Raw genomic sequence first — 16,232 nt, 5'->3', positions numbered from 1 at the left:
TGTGGGAATTTAAAGTGACGTTTGCTCTGATCATTCTTGATTAAAACAAATGATTGTTTTACTAGATAGCAACTGGATAAGGGTCCGGATTTGAAGATGAATATTCACGCTAATTCAGTAAACTGTACAGATTCATGAACGACTACTCTTTGGAGGAACAAATTCAATTGGTTGAGAGACTTTCCCTTCATCGCTCTGTGACCAATCAGATCGACACAAGAGGATCTGCACCAATGAGAGTTTAGCAGCCAGCTTGCACTGTCTCTAACAGAGTCTTAACCATACCAGCAGAACACTTGACTCTTCCACAGCATTCGACTGTAAAACTGAATGCCGGTTCTTGACCCTAATCAGTGTTGCGGGTCGTATTTGAGGTAATGTTTCCACGGGTGAAAGCCAATGCCAGAGACCACCCCTTCAGTCCAGCACTCCATCTATCTCTAGTACATATTAATGTTATTTTCAGGTCATTTAACTTCCCTGGGTGACAGGCTGTGGATGACACATGGCAGTAAATCACACACCAGCAGAATGGATGGGTGCCATAACAGATTATCATGAGGCTTCCAGCGTGGCCCAGCAGCCATGGAAAGCACATAGAAGGACATAGGAGATACACATGCAGATACACATATGAATGGATAAATATTGTCACACACATTGTCTCACACATTGTCACACATATGAATGGGCTGCAGTGGTTAGAGTGTTGGATGAGTAACCGAAAGGTTGCAAGTTCAAATCCCTGAGCTGACAAGGGACAAATCTGTCGTTCTGCCCCTGAACAGGCAGTTAACCCACGGTTCCTAGGCTGTCATTGAAAGTAAGAATTTGTTCTTTAATTAACTGACCGGCCTAGTTAAATAAATACAGGTACGCATATAAACATACAGTTCACACACATCCTCCTACACAAATAACATACCTCTTCTTTCATTGTCCCTTGTCTATCAATCTCTATGACCAATACACAGTGTACAATATACTGTATACCAATATACAGTATCCCTTTATTGCTGTCTCTTCATCTCATTTAGACAAAGAATAAACTGCTGCCAATAACATACATATGTATGAGTTATCATAAGAGCAACACATGTTATTGTTTTTCTTCAAAAGACATTGACATTTGTCTAGAGTTATTGACATGTAAATTTGAATTAGCATTGATGGATTTTATTTTATTGTTATGTGGGGGGGGGGGGGGGGGGGCAGAGGAATTATTTTCGCATAGCTTGAAAACAGAACAAACTGCATCCATTTGAAAAGTGCAAGACGGAGTGAGCAAATTTTTTGCATATTTTTGAATATTTTTCCAAAAGTAATCTACAACACAAAGTAGATATTGTTCCCTTTCATTTAATGTCAGGACTTAGGCATTATTTTTGCTAACGTACATCATGTGAGGAGCTAGTTTGCTGTGTCTATAAATACATAATGTGAGAAGCTAGTTTGCTGTGTCTATATTTACATCATGTGAGGAGCTAGTTTGCTGTGTCTATATGTACATCATGTGAGGAGGTAGTTTGCTGTGTCTATATGTACATCATGTGAGGAGCTAATTTGCTGTGTCTATTCATACATAATGTGAGGAGCTAGTTTTCTGTGCCTATATGTACATCATGTGAGGAGCTAGTTTGCTGTGTCTATAAATACATAATGTGAGAAGCTAGTTTTCTGTGCCTATATGTACATCATGTGAGGAGCTAGTTTGCTGTGTCTATACTACATCATGTGAGGAGCTAGTTTGCTGCGTCGATACGTACATCATATGAGGAGCTAATGTACTGCATCTATACATACAGAATTACTCCCCCATACTGTTTGGTCACAGATGGCCAATTTAGCGATGACATCACTAGTCTGTAACAAGAGCCATGACAAGCGTATGTAAATTGTATATGACTAATCGCCTCCCGCGTCACCTCTCGGCACCTCCGAGCCGGGGCGATGAAAGACGGAGCGAGGGAGTTTTCTACCCAACAGCCCCTGCTTTTGAAGTGAGGAGGCAGGGGTGAAAACGTGGCCAGCCAAGCTGCCCGCCCACACCACTATCCCCCTAGCCTCTCCTCCACCATCCCTCCATCTCTCCACTTTCACTTCACGGGATGGTGAAGTGATTCCATATGTCCAAGGCATGTTAGATGAAGGTGCTGGTGACCACCCGTACAATAGGCCTCCATGACAATCAAAGATCCTACTCTTTATCTTTCTGTGTACATAATACAGGACCTTCATTTAAAGAGAATGTCATGGTGAGTCTGGACAATGTGAAATGTGCACCACAGATGTCATTGTGGATGAAGTTAACATATTCCCACCAGCCTTCAAAGTGTGGAGTTTTTTCCTGTAAGGAATATAAATGTGTCACCTCTGGAGTAATGCAGCCATTTTCGAAGGATGAGAGGCAACATGAACTCATCAAGTGCTGCATTTTCCTGTGATCTTTTTTTGTAACTTAGAATGCCTTTTTCGACGAGTTTCTAAACGTCTCCTAAGATTTTGTGAGATCTAAATTGAATAATGTCTATATACATTACATATTTATTATGTATTTACAAATACAGCATGTTAAATCCAGAGCTATCATTTCTACATGTGAATTGAAAGTTTCAAATGTTTTGTACAGAAAGATGTTTTGTTTACTGTTTTGTACAGCTATATTACACAATGATAATGTACATAACGTACAATTCCACAGTTTAAATCATGACTTTAATAGTCTACTTGTAAATAAAGTTATGAAAAATTCACTTTAACTGGACAGAATTGAATGGATCGAAGTGACCGATTTTACTAATATTTTCTTAACCCAGAAATGTCTGCCTTTTATAGCAGTGGCAGGTAGCCTAGTGGTTAAGAGTGTTGGGCCAGTAACAGAAAGATTGCTGGTTCAACCCCTGGAGTTGACTAGGTGAAAAAATCTGTCCATGTACCCATGAGCAAAGCACTTCATTCTAATTGCTCTGGATAAGGCCATCTGGTAAATGATCATGTTTTACATTGTGCGCATACTATAACATCTTATTTCAGATGATGATTTATATTGTATAGATATCAGACCGTAGCCGTGACCGTGTTTTGACATAACAATAGAGTGCATAAGCTACACCATAAACATCCAAGTCCCTCTTAAGAAAAAGATGAAACCTTAAATACTCTTTGGATTTTCTTCTAGCCTCGACTTAGGTGGAAGAAAACATTTTGTGACTGTCACATAGCTGTGGTGGGACATACTACAATTTCAATTTGCTTCCTTATTAATTTAAGATATTTAGCTGTCCAAAAGTATCCTGTCTACAAAAGAGCACGCTCAATGTAACAAATTACAACCTTTACACCTCTTCCTTTTCCTTACGAGTGGCAAGTACGCCTCAGAGAGAGCAAGGGAAGGTTATGGATGCTGGGGTTATCGAGGACGCCGCGTCATATTCTTGGAGATGGACAGTGACAAAACAAAGCCTTTTCATCACTCAGTGGGAAAATAAGAGCACTTGATATTACTTTGGGTAGTTGCATTATTTCAATTAGTTTATCAATAAAACAGCAGACAAGGTCAGTTTTAATGTTGTCCTTTTAATTTTTAATTGTATTTAATTTAGCTTACTTGTTGAATTTGTAGAAAACATACTGTACTTGTTTACTCAATATAAATATACTCTCACCCACCAGCAAATGGGGAATGACTCTTTGGCCGTTGGTGGTTATTTTCTGCACAGAACCGGACTCATCCCCTTTCACAATAAGACATGACCAGACTATCGCCATAGGCTTCTCTCCAAAGCTGAGAGTTTGCCTTCCCTCACACATAAGCTGACATGTGCAAGTCTGTGTTTCTGCTGCCGATGACACAGGCAGCAGAGAATTTGACTTGCAGAACAAACAAGTGGCGCTGCCTATATCCGCCATGTAATTTGTACTTATCTGTCGGATATTTACGGCTGTTTCTGCCCAGTGGCCCCCAGACCATCTCAGCTGCGCCGTGGGAGGTTCTCTGTCAATGCCACCTTTGTTGTGTTGCTCCCAAAGATAGAGCGGTGCAATTGACAGGCCAGAAAATGCAATGAGTCATCTTCCCGTCTTCCCCCTGTCCTCTCTGCCATGGAGAGCATGGCACATGCATGCTCCTCAGAGCCCCCTCCAGCCTCTCGCACTCTCTCTCTCTCTCTCTCTCTCTCTCCGATCTCTCTCGCTCTCTCTCTCTCTGTGTGTCTGTCCTCTCTCTCTGTCTCTCTGTTTCTGTCCCTCTCTCCCTTTCTCTCTCTCCCTCTTTCTCTCTCTGTCTGCCTCTGTATGTGTCTCTTTCTCTCTCCCTCTCGCTCTCGTTTTCCCTCACTCTTTCTCTCTCGCCTTTCTTTATCTCTCTCTCTCTCTCTCTCTGACTACAATCCTGGGGGCCGAAGGGTTTCAACCCCTTCACTGACACTCACCGCCACAACCCTCTTAAATTTCTAAGAGTGAGAATCGGTTACATCCACTTTGAGCCCAGAAACTTTTCTGAATCTTCTTTGTTTCCACTTGTAGACAGATTTTTCTTTCATGTTTCCATTTGACCACCAAACATGATTTCCTGTGCACATATCATTGCTTTATTGGTTATCAGTTTAGTTTTCAGTCCTGATAGTGGTTCATCTCTGGATGCAGAACAAATAATGACTTCCCAATGGGTGGGAGAGAAGAGAGGGTGTTGAAACTGTTGTCCTGTGTCTCCCTAAGCCCTCCCCCTCCCCCTAAAGAGGAATCCCCCATAATTCAGGAGGCAGCAGCTGGAAGGGGATTACTCTAAGGTTCTGTACTTAGCAGTGGGATGGTCACAGGGTAGTGATCTAAGGAGCTCTTTTCAACTGCTTGCATGCGTGCGTGCGTGCGTGTGTGCGTGCGTGCGTGTGTGCGTGCGTGTGTGTGCGTGTGTATGTGTGTGCGTGCGTGCGTGCGTGCGTGTGTGCGTGTGTGCGTGTGTGTGTCTCTGCGTACGCGCATGCATTATTGAGCTGTGCGGGCATGTGCATATAGGTGTGGGTGTGTGTTTTGCTGTGTATGTGACTGGATTTCTGTGTGTCTGATGCCACGTTTCTGTCTCTGTCTGTCTGTCCATGTGTGTTTATCTGCATCTGTCCGAGGCCCTATTATGGATTTGAAATAAGTCGCTAACAGTAAACACAGGGTCAGGGAAGATGAGGAATCAAAACAAGACGGGCCCTGGACCCCTGAGCCTCCATCCACATTGTACTCTAACAGGATTAAAGCTCACTTTGCCAGAGCATTTGCATACTTTAGCCCTATTGAGGGTCACTTGATGTCTCCGCATCACTTTGATTGCCCTAGCGTGACTTTGCTGGTCAGGGAGGAGACACCAAAGGGACACCATGCGAAACTGCAATTCTCCTTGGTGATGCAGCCTGCAACCTCAAAAGACCCCAACTCTATTCCCAATCTATTCTCTCAACATTGTAAATAACAAAACGATGTTTGTTTCCTTTTTTATTATGCCTGTATCCAGCTAGTACACTCAGCATCCAGTACACTCTACCTGGAAAATATTATTTTTACAGCCCCCCCTTCAGATGGAGTAATTTCCACCGTCTTCTTTTATTGCTTTAATTTGCATATAAATTAAGTGCATATTGTAGCTGTAAGGCAGACTATGCTAAGTATGCACTGGATCCCAGGGTTCCATTGTTTTATACATAAACCTCATGCATCTGCTAAATGATTAGGTGGGGAAAGTATCCTTGTCATTTTTAATTGCCTGAATAACTTCCCCCTATGCGTCACTCCGTGCTATTCTAGGGCAATGCAGATTGCACCTTTTCTCAATGTAGATTGCATCTCTTCGCATATTCTTATCCGGGTTTGCACACATAGCACGTCAAATAATCAATATATTTTATCTTCAGTGATCCCCCCCCCCCCCCCCCCCCCCCCCCAACTTACTGCAACTTACTGCAACTTACTGTGTTGTCAGATCTATTGATGATGAAGAGGCAAGCATGTCACATCATGTAATGTAATGTCAAGTCAAATGACTACCTGTCAGCAGCGCAGCTCCCGTAGGCCTACTGATCCTGCTGGGAACTTCACCGCACTTTGAGTGGACGTTCAATGATACATTTGAATATTAGGCTATGTATATTACATTAGTCTATAACGGTTTTTTTTTTTCATTGATATTGGGCCTATATTCTTCTTGAAATTGCAAATGCAAACAAACAAAAAAAGGATAGCATTAGCTAACGCATAGACAAAGACTATTGAGATCAAGCACAAAAGTGTGAAATTCGAGGCAGAACAATAATTAATAGGCCTACAATAGCGGAAGAAAATTTGACCAAAAATAAAAAGCAGAAACAACCACAGAGAAAGGGTGTCATCGAGTATACTTGAAAGAGCTGTTGAATATGACCTTACCATTATATTTGTCTGCACCAAACAGTGAGCTGGATGAAAATGTATTATGCGTATATGTGCCGTATTTGTCCCTCTACCGATAGACATCTGTCTTATTAAGATGTCATAATGCATTGAACTGAAATGTCTTCCATATTTCTGTATTCTGGGGGGGGAAAAACAAGCGGGATACGCGATAACTAGGCTACATTAATAAGCGTATTGTGGCTGGAAATGTCCATTAAAAGTCTGAAATTAATTAATGCTGTACATTTTTCATTAATAGCCAGGCTACTCCACCCATAATATAAGTCCAATGTAAACAGAAGTTATTCAAATAAATGATGCATGAGTGGTGTGCGTGTGTGTTTATTAAAACTCGTGGAGTTAATTGAACGTCGAAACCCAGAGCAGTTCGAACAACATTAATTAAAAACAAAACAGACGAGAAGCCCAGGGGCGGTTAAATGGTTGGGCTGCTGTCCTCTCCAGAGAAGTGGGCAACTCTTAATTAAATCCGAACTCATTTCTGGTTACGTAACAAACAGATAGGCTTATATTAGGACCAAGGAAATAAACTAGGTACATGACCATGTATTCCAATTGAATAGGCTGTATTGTGTGAGTTGGACGCAGCCAAATGAAGTTGGAAAATGTGTATTGTGAATTAATGATCAAATGAAAGAATGCAATTGCACTTTCAGGAGTATGCCCAGTAATCAATAGACTATAGGCCTATAGAAGATCAATTGGTATGACATTCAAGGTTTGTTTTTGTCATAGTTTACCATTTCTATTGTGTTGCACTTGTGCCAGGGTTGCTGCAATACGCAGTCATCCTTAATAATTAAGTGAGTAAGCAAGTATAAAAAAAATAAACAACATTTTTTTACAAATTGGAACTAATGTATCAATGTAAAAAATAGCGCTCAAAAGGTAGACGCATTTCATCTTGAACGGAGAGGAAATTACGAACAAATAATCCATGTCACATTATATGAATTTAAACTTTGTCGTTGTTTTTACTCCTACCTGCACTATGCTGCGAACCACGTCCGTTGTCAAGTAGTAAGATAAGGTTGTTTTGGGGTAATGCAAAAAATATGTGTTTTTTCCATATTTAATAGCATATGCCTACACTTATTTTGAGAAACTGTGAGTTATCTAGACAATATAGGTCCCCGTGTAGGCTTGTTGTTGAAGGTACATGTAACTTAGAAAATTGATTTAATTAATTAACAATTTTCATGGGATATAAAGATAAAGGCAATGTTGGCTACAGGCTAGGCTACATATTTGCAGGGAATAGCAATATCCTGGCGTATTTTGTCGCACAGGGGAGATTTTAAAGAAGATTATGCTTAAAGCACCTAAATCCTATATACACCTGCAAAGCATAGTGTCGATCAATTGATAACTAAGTTGAAGGTATTTTGGAGAACTAAAACAATACCCTAATATTCGATAAAAGTGGACAATCTTCCAGCTCAGTCGTATTACGTAGCCTATTAAGTGAACAAGTTCAAACGAAGGCTATATAAAAGTGTGTTATATGGGTTTAGCTACTAGGCCTACTTCTTCTGTCCATGTAGTAGGCTGAACTGGACTCTATTTCAACGAAAGTCGCAAGATGATATTGGCATTGTTCGTACTACAACTATCGTTTAGAAGCTCATGGCGTTTAGTTTCTTCGCCCCTCACTTTCATAACCTATATTGGTTCCTTACGGGCAATTCAGATTGTTAATAGGGGACCTCTTCACTGAGGAATCTGGCTATTTTTTTATGAATGTGTTTTTCATATTTACCTTTGTGTGTTTCCTATGCTCCTGCCATGAGTGTGTAATTGCTTCGTCTTGGGTCCCCCCCCCCCTCCCCCCGGTCTTGGATTGGACTGCACAAGCTTTTTAGTCAACCTTTTTCTTACCTTGTTCTATTACATTTTTGCTAAACATCTACTAATATCTCGTTTTGTGAAAGTGTGTCCTTTAGTGCTAACCTGGGAGAGTTAACAAAATGTTTTTGTTAGGCGTATGTCTGATAAACGCAGTAACCTATTTGAGAATCATTACACCGAGTTAAAATGTCAACGTTTTAACATAGAAAGTTAACCAAGAAAAAGTATCGCTGTCTTCGAATTGAAATTGACGACTGGTAGGCCTGATGTAGCCTATAGGTTGTGCTATAAATAGAAATGACTTGTTTTGACTGCCCGGTCTGACCTATGGCTTGCCCATGGGCTTTGAGACACAGACACAAAGGCCGGTGCTGCCTCGTCCGGACATTTAAGCTATCCCAATGAGCAATATACCGGCATTGAAAACAACACGTGTCACGTCGCAGGGTGCACCGGGAGGCTTATCAGACATAAACGGAGGTTACAGGCGGAATGGGAACTTAGTCCAAAATAATCACGTAGGCTAGGGTAGGGGAAGAGTAGCCTATATAGCAACTCGATTGAATGGAAATACGTCTCTTTACGAAGAAAGACTAATGAATTTGGCCTTTGAAACTGATAGTGCACGGAAAAGGCGGCAACTATACAGTTGGAATCTGATTTTTATTTTTTTTATTCCATAAATATGCTCTTTAAAGATCTGCTTTTCCTCTGACCAATAAAATGTCCCATTCTTAGATCTTCTGCCTATGTTGGCGGTCCTCCATACCGCCCGGGTGTTTAATCGAATCTTGTAAATGCCGAGAATAGTTTAATAAGTGAAACGATATCCATTCTGGAAAAATAGCTACCATGTGTGAAGATGTCCGGTGACGGTGGCAGGGAGCTAGACAAAAGGACAACCTAACTGTTGTTCGAGAAAGTACCCCAGTAACAGGAAATAAATAAATATACATCAAATCTATTTTTCATAAGGCCAAGTTATGAGACTTGTGTGTGTGTGTGTATAAGTATCCTATACAATGCAATCATACAATACAGTGTGTGTGTGTGTGTGTGTGTGTGTGTGTGTGTGTGTGTGTGTGTGTGTGTGTGTGTGTGTGTGTGTGTGTGTGTGTGTGTGTGTGTGTGTGTGTGTGTGTGTGTGTGTGTGTGTGTGTGTGTGTGTGTAAGGGAGGGGGCGCTGACTTAACAAGAGCAGAATTGATGTTGTTTTGGCTGGAACGTCATCTTGATGGTTGCCATAATAAAATGTCTCTAACACAAGGCCAAGTTATGAGACAGTATCCTATACAATGCAATCATACAATACAGTGTGTGTGTGTGTGTGTGTGTGTGTGTGTGTGTGTGTGTGTGTGTGTGTGTGTGTGTGTGTGTGTGTGTGTGTGTGTGTGTGTGTGTATCTGTTCATCCGTTGCATATAGCTTTAGATTTTATTTCTGAAGCATTTTAACTCATGTGGTGAATTCTTGCAACGTGTTCACTCTTCACTTCAGTGGAGCTTAATATTCTGTTACATGCATGTTTATCTCTAAAAGCTTTTAATACCTTTGTGGTCATGTAGTCAAGCCTTTACGTTAAACATCCCTAAGCGTGTCGACTTTATTATCCTTATATATTTCATGAGGAGACTGGAAGTTCTATTTAAAGCACAACATAGCCTGCACAGAGATGATGACGTTCTGAATTGAGACACGCAGTTTCTTGGAGAAGACACCAGCCACCAGTGGTAAAGTACTTAAGTAAAACTACTTTAAAGTACTACTCAAGTAGTTTCTTTTGTATCTGTGTACTTTACTATTTATATTTTTGACTACTTTGACTTTTACTTCACTACATTCCGAAAGAAAATAACGTACTTTTTACGCCATACATTTTCTTTGACACCCAAAAGTACATTTTCAATGCCTTGCAGGACAGGAAAACGGTCAAATTCACTCACTTATCAAGAGAGCATCCCTGGTAATCCCTACTGCCGCTGATCTGGAGGACTCACTAAACACAAATGTTTCGTTTGTAAATGTGTTGGAGTGTGGCCCTAGCTATCCGTGAATGAAAGAAAAAAAAAGGAAAAGTGTGCCGTCTGGTTTGTCTGGTATAAGGAATTTTAAATGATTTATACTTTTACTTAAGTATATTTTAGCAATTACATTTACTTTTGTAGAAAGGCATTTTATTACATGTGGGTACTTTTTCCACCACTGCCTTTTAGAAACTTCATCACCATGTTCTATAATACTAGCCTAAATGTAGACATACAGTATATCCCAATGATAAGGGCCGAGATAATACGTGTACTCATAGTAATACAATATTATTAAAGAAAGAACAATAATAATATGCCTACTAATCGTAATACTACTATTACTGTGTTATCCCCAAATAAACGAAAAGTAAAAAAAAAAAAAAACTTCCATGCGTGCACTGTGACCTTGACGGATATAGGCCTGCCTATAGGTTACATTAAATGGTTTCCGTGAGTGTGTAGGCATTATGGTAGGCTAGGCTACACGCCTGGACCTTCTGGCCTATTTATTAACAAGCAATGTTTGTATAGCAAATGGCATAGCTCGTGGGAAATATATGCATGTCAACATTATCTAAATTAACTCACTTAAAAGGATGAAGAATGTCTTAGAACAAAATTAAAAAAAGGTAGGTTTGTTTTGCATTACAGGAAATAATTAAAGCTCAACAAAATACCTCATATTAGGTCATTGTCTCTTAGTGCATTATTTAAACGACATAGTGTTAGTCCTGGGCCTTAGTTTTCAACGATTTACAAACTACGCTTTTATGTATAGAATTTCAATGAAGAATGAAACTGTAGAACATTCTACATTTTTTTTATTTATTTCAGACTACATATTCTCTGAACATATTAAAATCTTTGGCTTGGCGCGTCGGTTCAGAAACGCAATCTGCAGAATTGTGAGAGATTGGGGAGAGGGGCGACAGAAATCACACAAAAAAATCTAGGAGTCAGACACTTATACTAAAACAATGGCCAACAACATCATAAGAAAAAGAAAACTTTAAATCTCCAGCAAGTAGGGATTGATACAGACATAACCTTACCTGAAATTAAATATATACAACGTCATATTGTTTTGGCTATATATAAACTTTAATAATGTTCGTATTTTATATAATGATGTCCATATACTGTATCATAAACAGAAATCGGTTTTAAATAGAATCTGTCCCAGTCAAATCGTATTTACCTCTTTCTTTTTCAGTTCACAAAAGAGTTCAAGCACTCTGCTTCAGTTCAGCCTCTATTTTGCCCTGCACGAGGGGGGAATTTACTCGCTATCATCCTTCTCCTCTTGGACCGTGGTTGTGGAATGGTTGTACAGTCCTTGGGCCATGAGTTGGAGAGCCAGGCCGTTCTTGTAGCCGTTCCCCTTTTTGATTTTTGCTCTCTTATTCTGAAACCAAATTTTTATTTGGGATTCATTGAGATTCAGTTCTGTGGCCAGTGACTGTCTCCGTTGTTCTGTTATGTAGCGATTTGCCTGAAACTCGGACTTAAGTCTCTGCAGCTGTTCAGCCGTAAACGCGGTTCTGGGTCGCTTGTCTTCTTTCTCATTTTTCTTCTTTTTCAATTTCCGTGTCCTTGGGCCTGATGTAGAAACAACAGTGAAACGAACACGTAAATATCAGTTAGTCCTAGGCCCAAAAAACATACATTTACACATGACTAAAACAATGGAGTATTTCAATGTAATAAGTATTGTTCATTGCTAAATGTGTGTTTGCAGTCATTGCGACCATTTTGCCCCAGGCGCAAGGTGCAAGACTAAATGATGAACAGTTGTATTTACATAATTCATTCATTTGAATATTCATAATATAAGAAATGCAGTAACACATATCTTCCAATTACATAATACAGAACCAAAAACATATAAGCAATGTCAAAACAATTAAACGTAGGCCTAGTGGTGTGAATGACCGTTATCCTCGATCGCGTGTCTATTTTGCGCACATGTTTAGGCCTAGGCTATATGTGGTCTACGAATTTCATAGTTTCCTCAGACAGATTGGGTAATATCAATAATAACAATATAATATCAACCTACACGCCTATACTTTCTAACAGACTATTGTTGATTGGCATGCCCTTTTTTCTGCAGGCCTACCCTGCAGACCGGTGCAAGCACGAGAACACACAGTCCTTAGCACAAGTAGGCCTTATACCTCAGCTCAGACACTATTCCTCCGCTCATTCCATCAATGTGTGGAATAAAAACTCGGTGCCATAAAATGTAAAAGTAAACAAACTTAAGGCAAACATATTTGGTCATTTACTATTTCACTAGGCTATGGTTAGACCTACATTGCAATAGGTATATCTAAAACGCCATTGCACTGGAACGTTAGGCTACTGTCTTGCAAGTCTGTATTGAGATACTTGTCTATTCTATCCACAGCCATGTAGCGTGCACATCATTACATTTGAGAGGTTCATAATGTAGCATATTCACAGTGCTAATATTGCGATAAAGAAGATACATGGAAATAGCCTCATCGTTTATCTTTTTACGACACACTTTTTGCAAACGTGTTACCTAACCGCTATATAGGCCTAGCGCATAGCTAATATAGGCCTACTATTCATCCATTCGATTGACTTCTCCAAAAACGCAGACGACACAACAAAATGTAGGCTGTCATTTCAGGGGGAAAAAAATATCTATATAGGGGAAAAAAACACAACTAGGTCGTATATTGCAAAATCAAGCTGCGGATCCCAATTCAGTCAGTGCATTGTAGCATACGGTTTAATTCAGTTCGATACTGTATTGTGTGAAACTCAACTATATGCTTCTCCTGCTATCATAAACACAATGCATTGTGCATAAACATAGGCTATATAGCATTGTACTTTTTAATTGGCGGGATATTTTTATTGGACATTTTCATGCGCGTTATGCCCTATGTCATATTTATTTCGTAATTTGGGGTCACGTTTACCTGCAGATATAGGCTACTTTCTGAATACAATAACAGTATTAGGCCTACAATAGCAATAACATACACAGGCTAGGCCAGGGCCTACTTGCCTAAAATATAACATAGGCTATTTGATTAGCTAAAACAATTATATAGTCTGTCGGTTAAATCCATTTTCGTAAGCCTACAGACCAGACCAAATATAATTCCCGAAAGATATCGAAACCAATCGGCCTAGTGTTTTTTCCCCCAGAGTCATATAGCCTAGGCCTAAATCTTATAGCTTAATGAGTCAATAAATCACTTTAGTCAATCGATACATATTTCCTGAATTCTGAATCCCATGTCAAGTTCAGAAAGATTGTGGATAATAAACCGCCAAACATATAGACAAGGCAGTCTACAAACCACTGATTTACACCATAGGCCCGTCAATATGTTCGTCGGGTGAAAAGAAAGTCAGCTATTGTAGTCTAATCGAAGGACGTAATGGTTGACTTATGTAGATAATATAGACTAAACTATTTGATTAATCTATCTTTTTTGGGGGGGGGGGGGGGGGGGGGGGGGTATTTTGCAATTTTGGCGATTTGGAGACGGCCCACAGTGAAGGCTTGCCTAACAGCTAACAGTCAGAATAGGCATGTGGTGTGAAGTAAAACAAGATAGTAAAACAAAACGACCACAGGTAAAGTGGACGTTTCGGTGACCACTCCTTTCAAGTTTGTCTTGTCCATGCAACACTTTTCAATGAGTTTTACATAAACAATGTGATAAAACGGAGGACCGGTTTTCGGCATTGCTTTGTTTTGAGGAGAATAATTCAAATGAGGGAGGAGAATCAAGTTGCAGATCAGTTGGTCTTCCTAACATGTTCTGCCAGGTCTTATTAATCGTTTGGTTTGAAATGCTCTCACCAAAACAAAGTGGCAATTGTGTTTGTGTGTGTGTGTGTGTGTGTTTTTGTTAGAGAGATTATGGCAAGTACTATAGGAATATGTCTAGTCTAGCCTACTATGATAATCCAGGCCTATCATGATTTGTTTTTTGGCTGTTGTTATGATTAGCTTTTTATTTTATTGTTGTCTATCGTGCGTAACGCTCACGAATTGAATTAATTGTACAATGGAGCAAAGCGAGAGAGAAAGAGAGAGAGGGGGGGGGGGAGACACGGAGACAGAGAGAGCGAAAGAGAGAGAGAGAGGCAGAGAGAGAGAGACAGAGAGAGAGAGACAGAGTTTACGATGTTCACATTGACCTATAAACTAGGCCTACTCCCAACACAACCAAAATAACGGACTTTCACATTTCAGATCTGCAGGGGTAAAATGATTCGGAAACTAGCGCCATACCAGATGATGGTCGATCCGAATATCTCGTGCAGTAAACCCACGCAGGCCATAACATCGGCGTAGATTCTTTAGCGGGTGGAGATCCTCCATTACTGGCATTCACAACCACTATTGACGCGGTGTCTCCATATCTCGTTGTGGTAGTCCCATTCCCTTCACCTTGTTTTGTCGAGCTCTGTTTCGAGGACGGCGAGGACGACGAAGAAGAAGTACTGTCACTACTGCAGTTGGAATCCTGGCAAAGGCTGCTCGCGTGAGATGGCCTGATGACCAAAGGGTTGACGTTTTCTCTGCCGGAGGTCTGCGCCCGCTCCCGACTCCCAAGCTCCTTCTTGCAGCCGAAGTCTGGCCGCAGAATATTGTCAATAAAAAAGTTTGTGGTTCTATGTACTTGCTGTGCTGCCTGGTGGGGCAAAATGGGAGGAGATGGTAGATTCGGGGAGAGGGACACGCTCTCGCCCTCAGTCGAATCACGGCTGTTTTGATCAATTCGCTCTTCCATAACTGGTACACTTTTGGCTGGAGCGCAAACTCTCCACGCCAAACTCCACTTGTTGCTCAATACCGTATCCGAATAATAGCAAACAAAAAAAGATATCTGACTATATTATGAAGGAAGCCTATATAAAATACTTTTGATAAATGTGACAATGTTCTACACTGTCGACATGTTGTCTACGAAAGCGATCCAAGTGTCACAATAGCCCTGCGCTACCACGACTGACTACACATCGCGCGCAGCAGCGTCGTCCCTAGCATTCTCTAATGTATGTCAGCGCGATCTTTCTAAACTCTCCTAAAACCCGTTATCCCTCTCACACACTTTTTTCCCCCACACCAACCGGAAGCACGTGAGTGCCAACACACGTGCAATAGACCAATCACTTGTGCAGATCCGCGCTGTCAGAAGTGACGACGTCCAATTGAATTTTACGAATCTCAGCAAATAAATAATAGATGGCTTTTAGGCACCAAACAAGGGGTCTCAGAGGTGCGCTCTTCTTTCATACCAAATTACTATGCTCATCACCGATAGAGGAAAACCTGGTAGGGTCATTGGGCTGGTACAGAAATGTTATAGGCTACCAATACATTTAGGCCACCAATAGTTCCCGTTAATTTGTCTATCGACTTGATTGCCTACCACCGAAAGGTGATATGTGTAGGCTTTTCTTAAGTCTCCTTCCTCCACATTTGGCAGGAACCGTAGCCTATACAATTGACATGCAGTATGACATTTTTCCCACTCTAGTTTATGCTTTTCCTATTTTGTATCTAATATAATAGGTGTGTCAAATTGGCGACCCGTGTCTTAAATGACTATCTTATCTAGGCTACAAAATCCCTATGATAGTTGTATAATTACGCATGCGTAGTTTCTGCTTTCCAAATGGATAACTCACTTGATAAACGCTTGTAATCATCCTCACCTGTGCATAGCCTGACTTTGGCCGGTTACGTGCTTGTAGGTATAGGCTATATTTACATTTCTATAAAGAATCAGGGGGACAATTTAAGTTACGTTAGTTGATGGAGGTGGTAGGACGTGATGGAGGTGGTTTGTTTGAGCCTTTGTATCAGACCTATAATAAGAAGTATTAGGCCTAATGGAGATGAAGTGATGCAACATATCTCAAA

General features: G+C 40.5%; 1 protein-coding gene across 1 annotated transcript; it reads right to left on the bottom strand.

Moving 5' to 3' along the window:
* Positions 1-11,113: 11,113 nt before the first annotated feature.
* LOC110527453 (homeobox protein engrailed-1-B) lies at positions 11,114-15,244 on the bottom strand. The gene is made up of 2 exons (XM_021608730.3): positions 14,595-15,244; positions 11,114-11,908 (listed from the first exon to the last, which is right to left on the bottom strand). The coding sequence occupies exons 1-2, from the start codon at positions 15,094-15,096 to the stop codon at positions 11,589-11,591; spliced, it is 822 nt and encodes a 273-aa protein (XP_021464405.1). The 5' UTR covers positions 15,097-15,244; the 3' UTR covers positions 11,114-11,588.
* Between the last annotated feature and the right edge of the window lie 988 nt (positions 15,245-16,232).

Source organism: Oncorhynchus mykiss, chromosome 7 (assembly GCF_057628025.1).
Source record: "Oncorhynchus mykiss isolate SJ-2025 chromosome 7, ASM5762802v1, whole genome shotgun sequence".
NCBI lineage: Eukaryota > Metazoa > Chordata > Actinopteri > Salmoniformes > Salmonidae > Oncorhynchus > Oncorhynchus mykiss.
The sequence above is the reverse complement of the archived record's forward strand: the minus strand, read 5'-3'. Positions and strand labels throughout refer to the sequence as shown.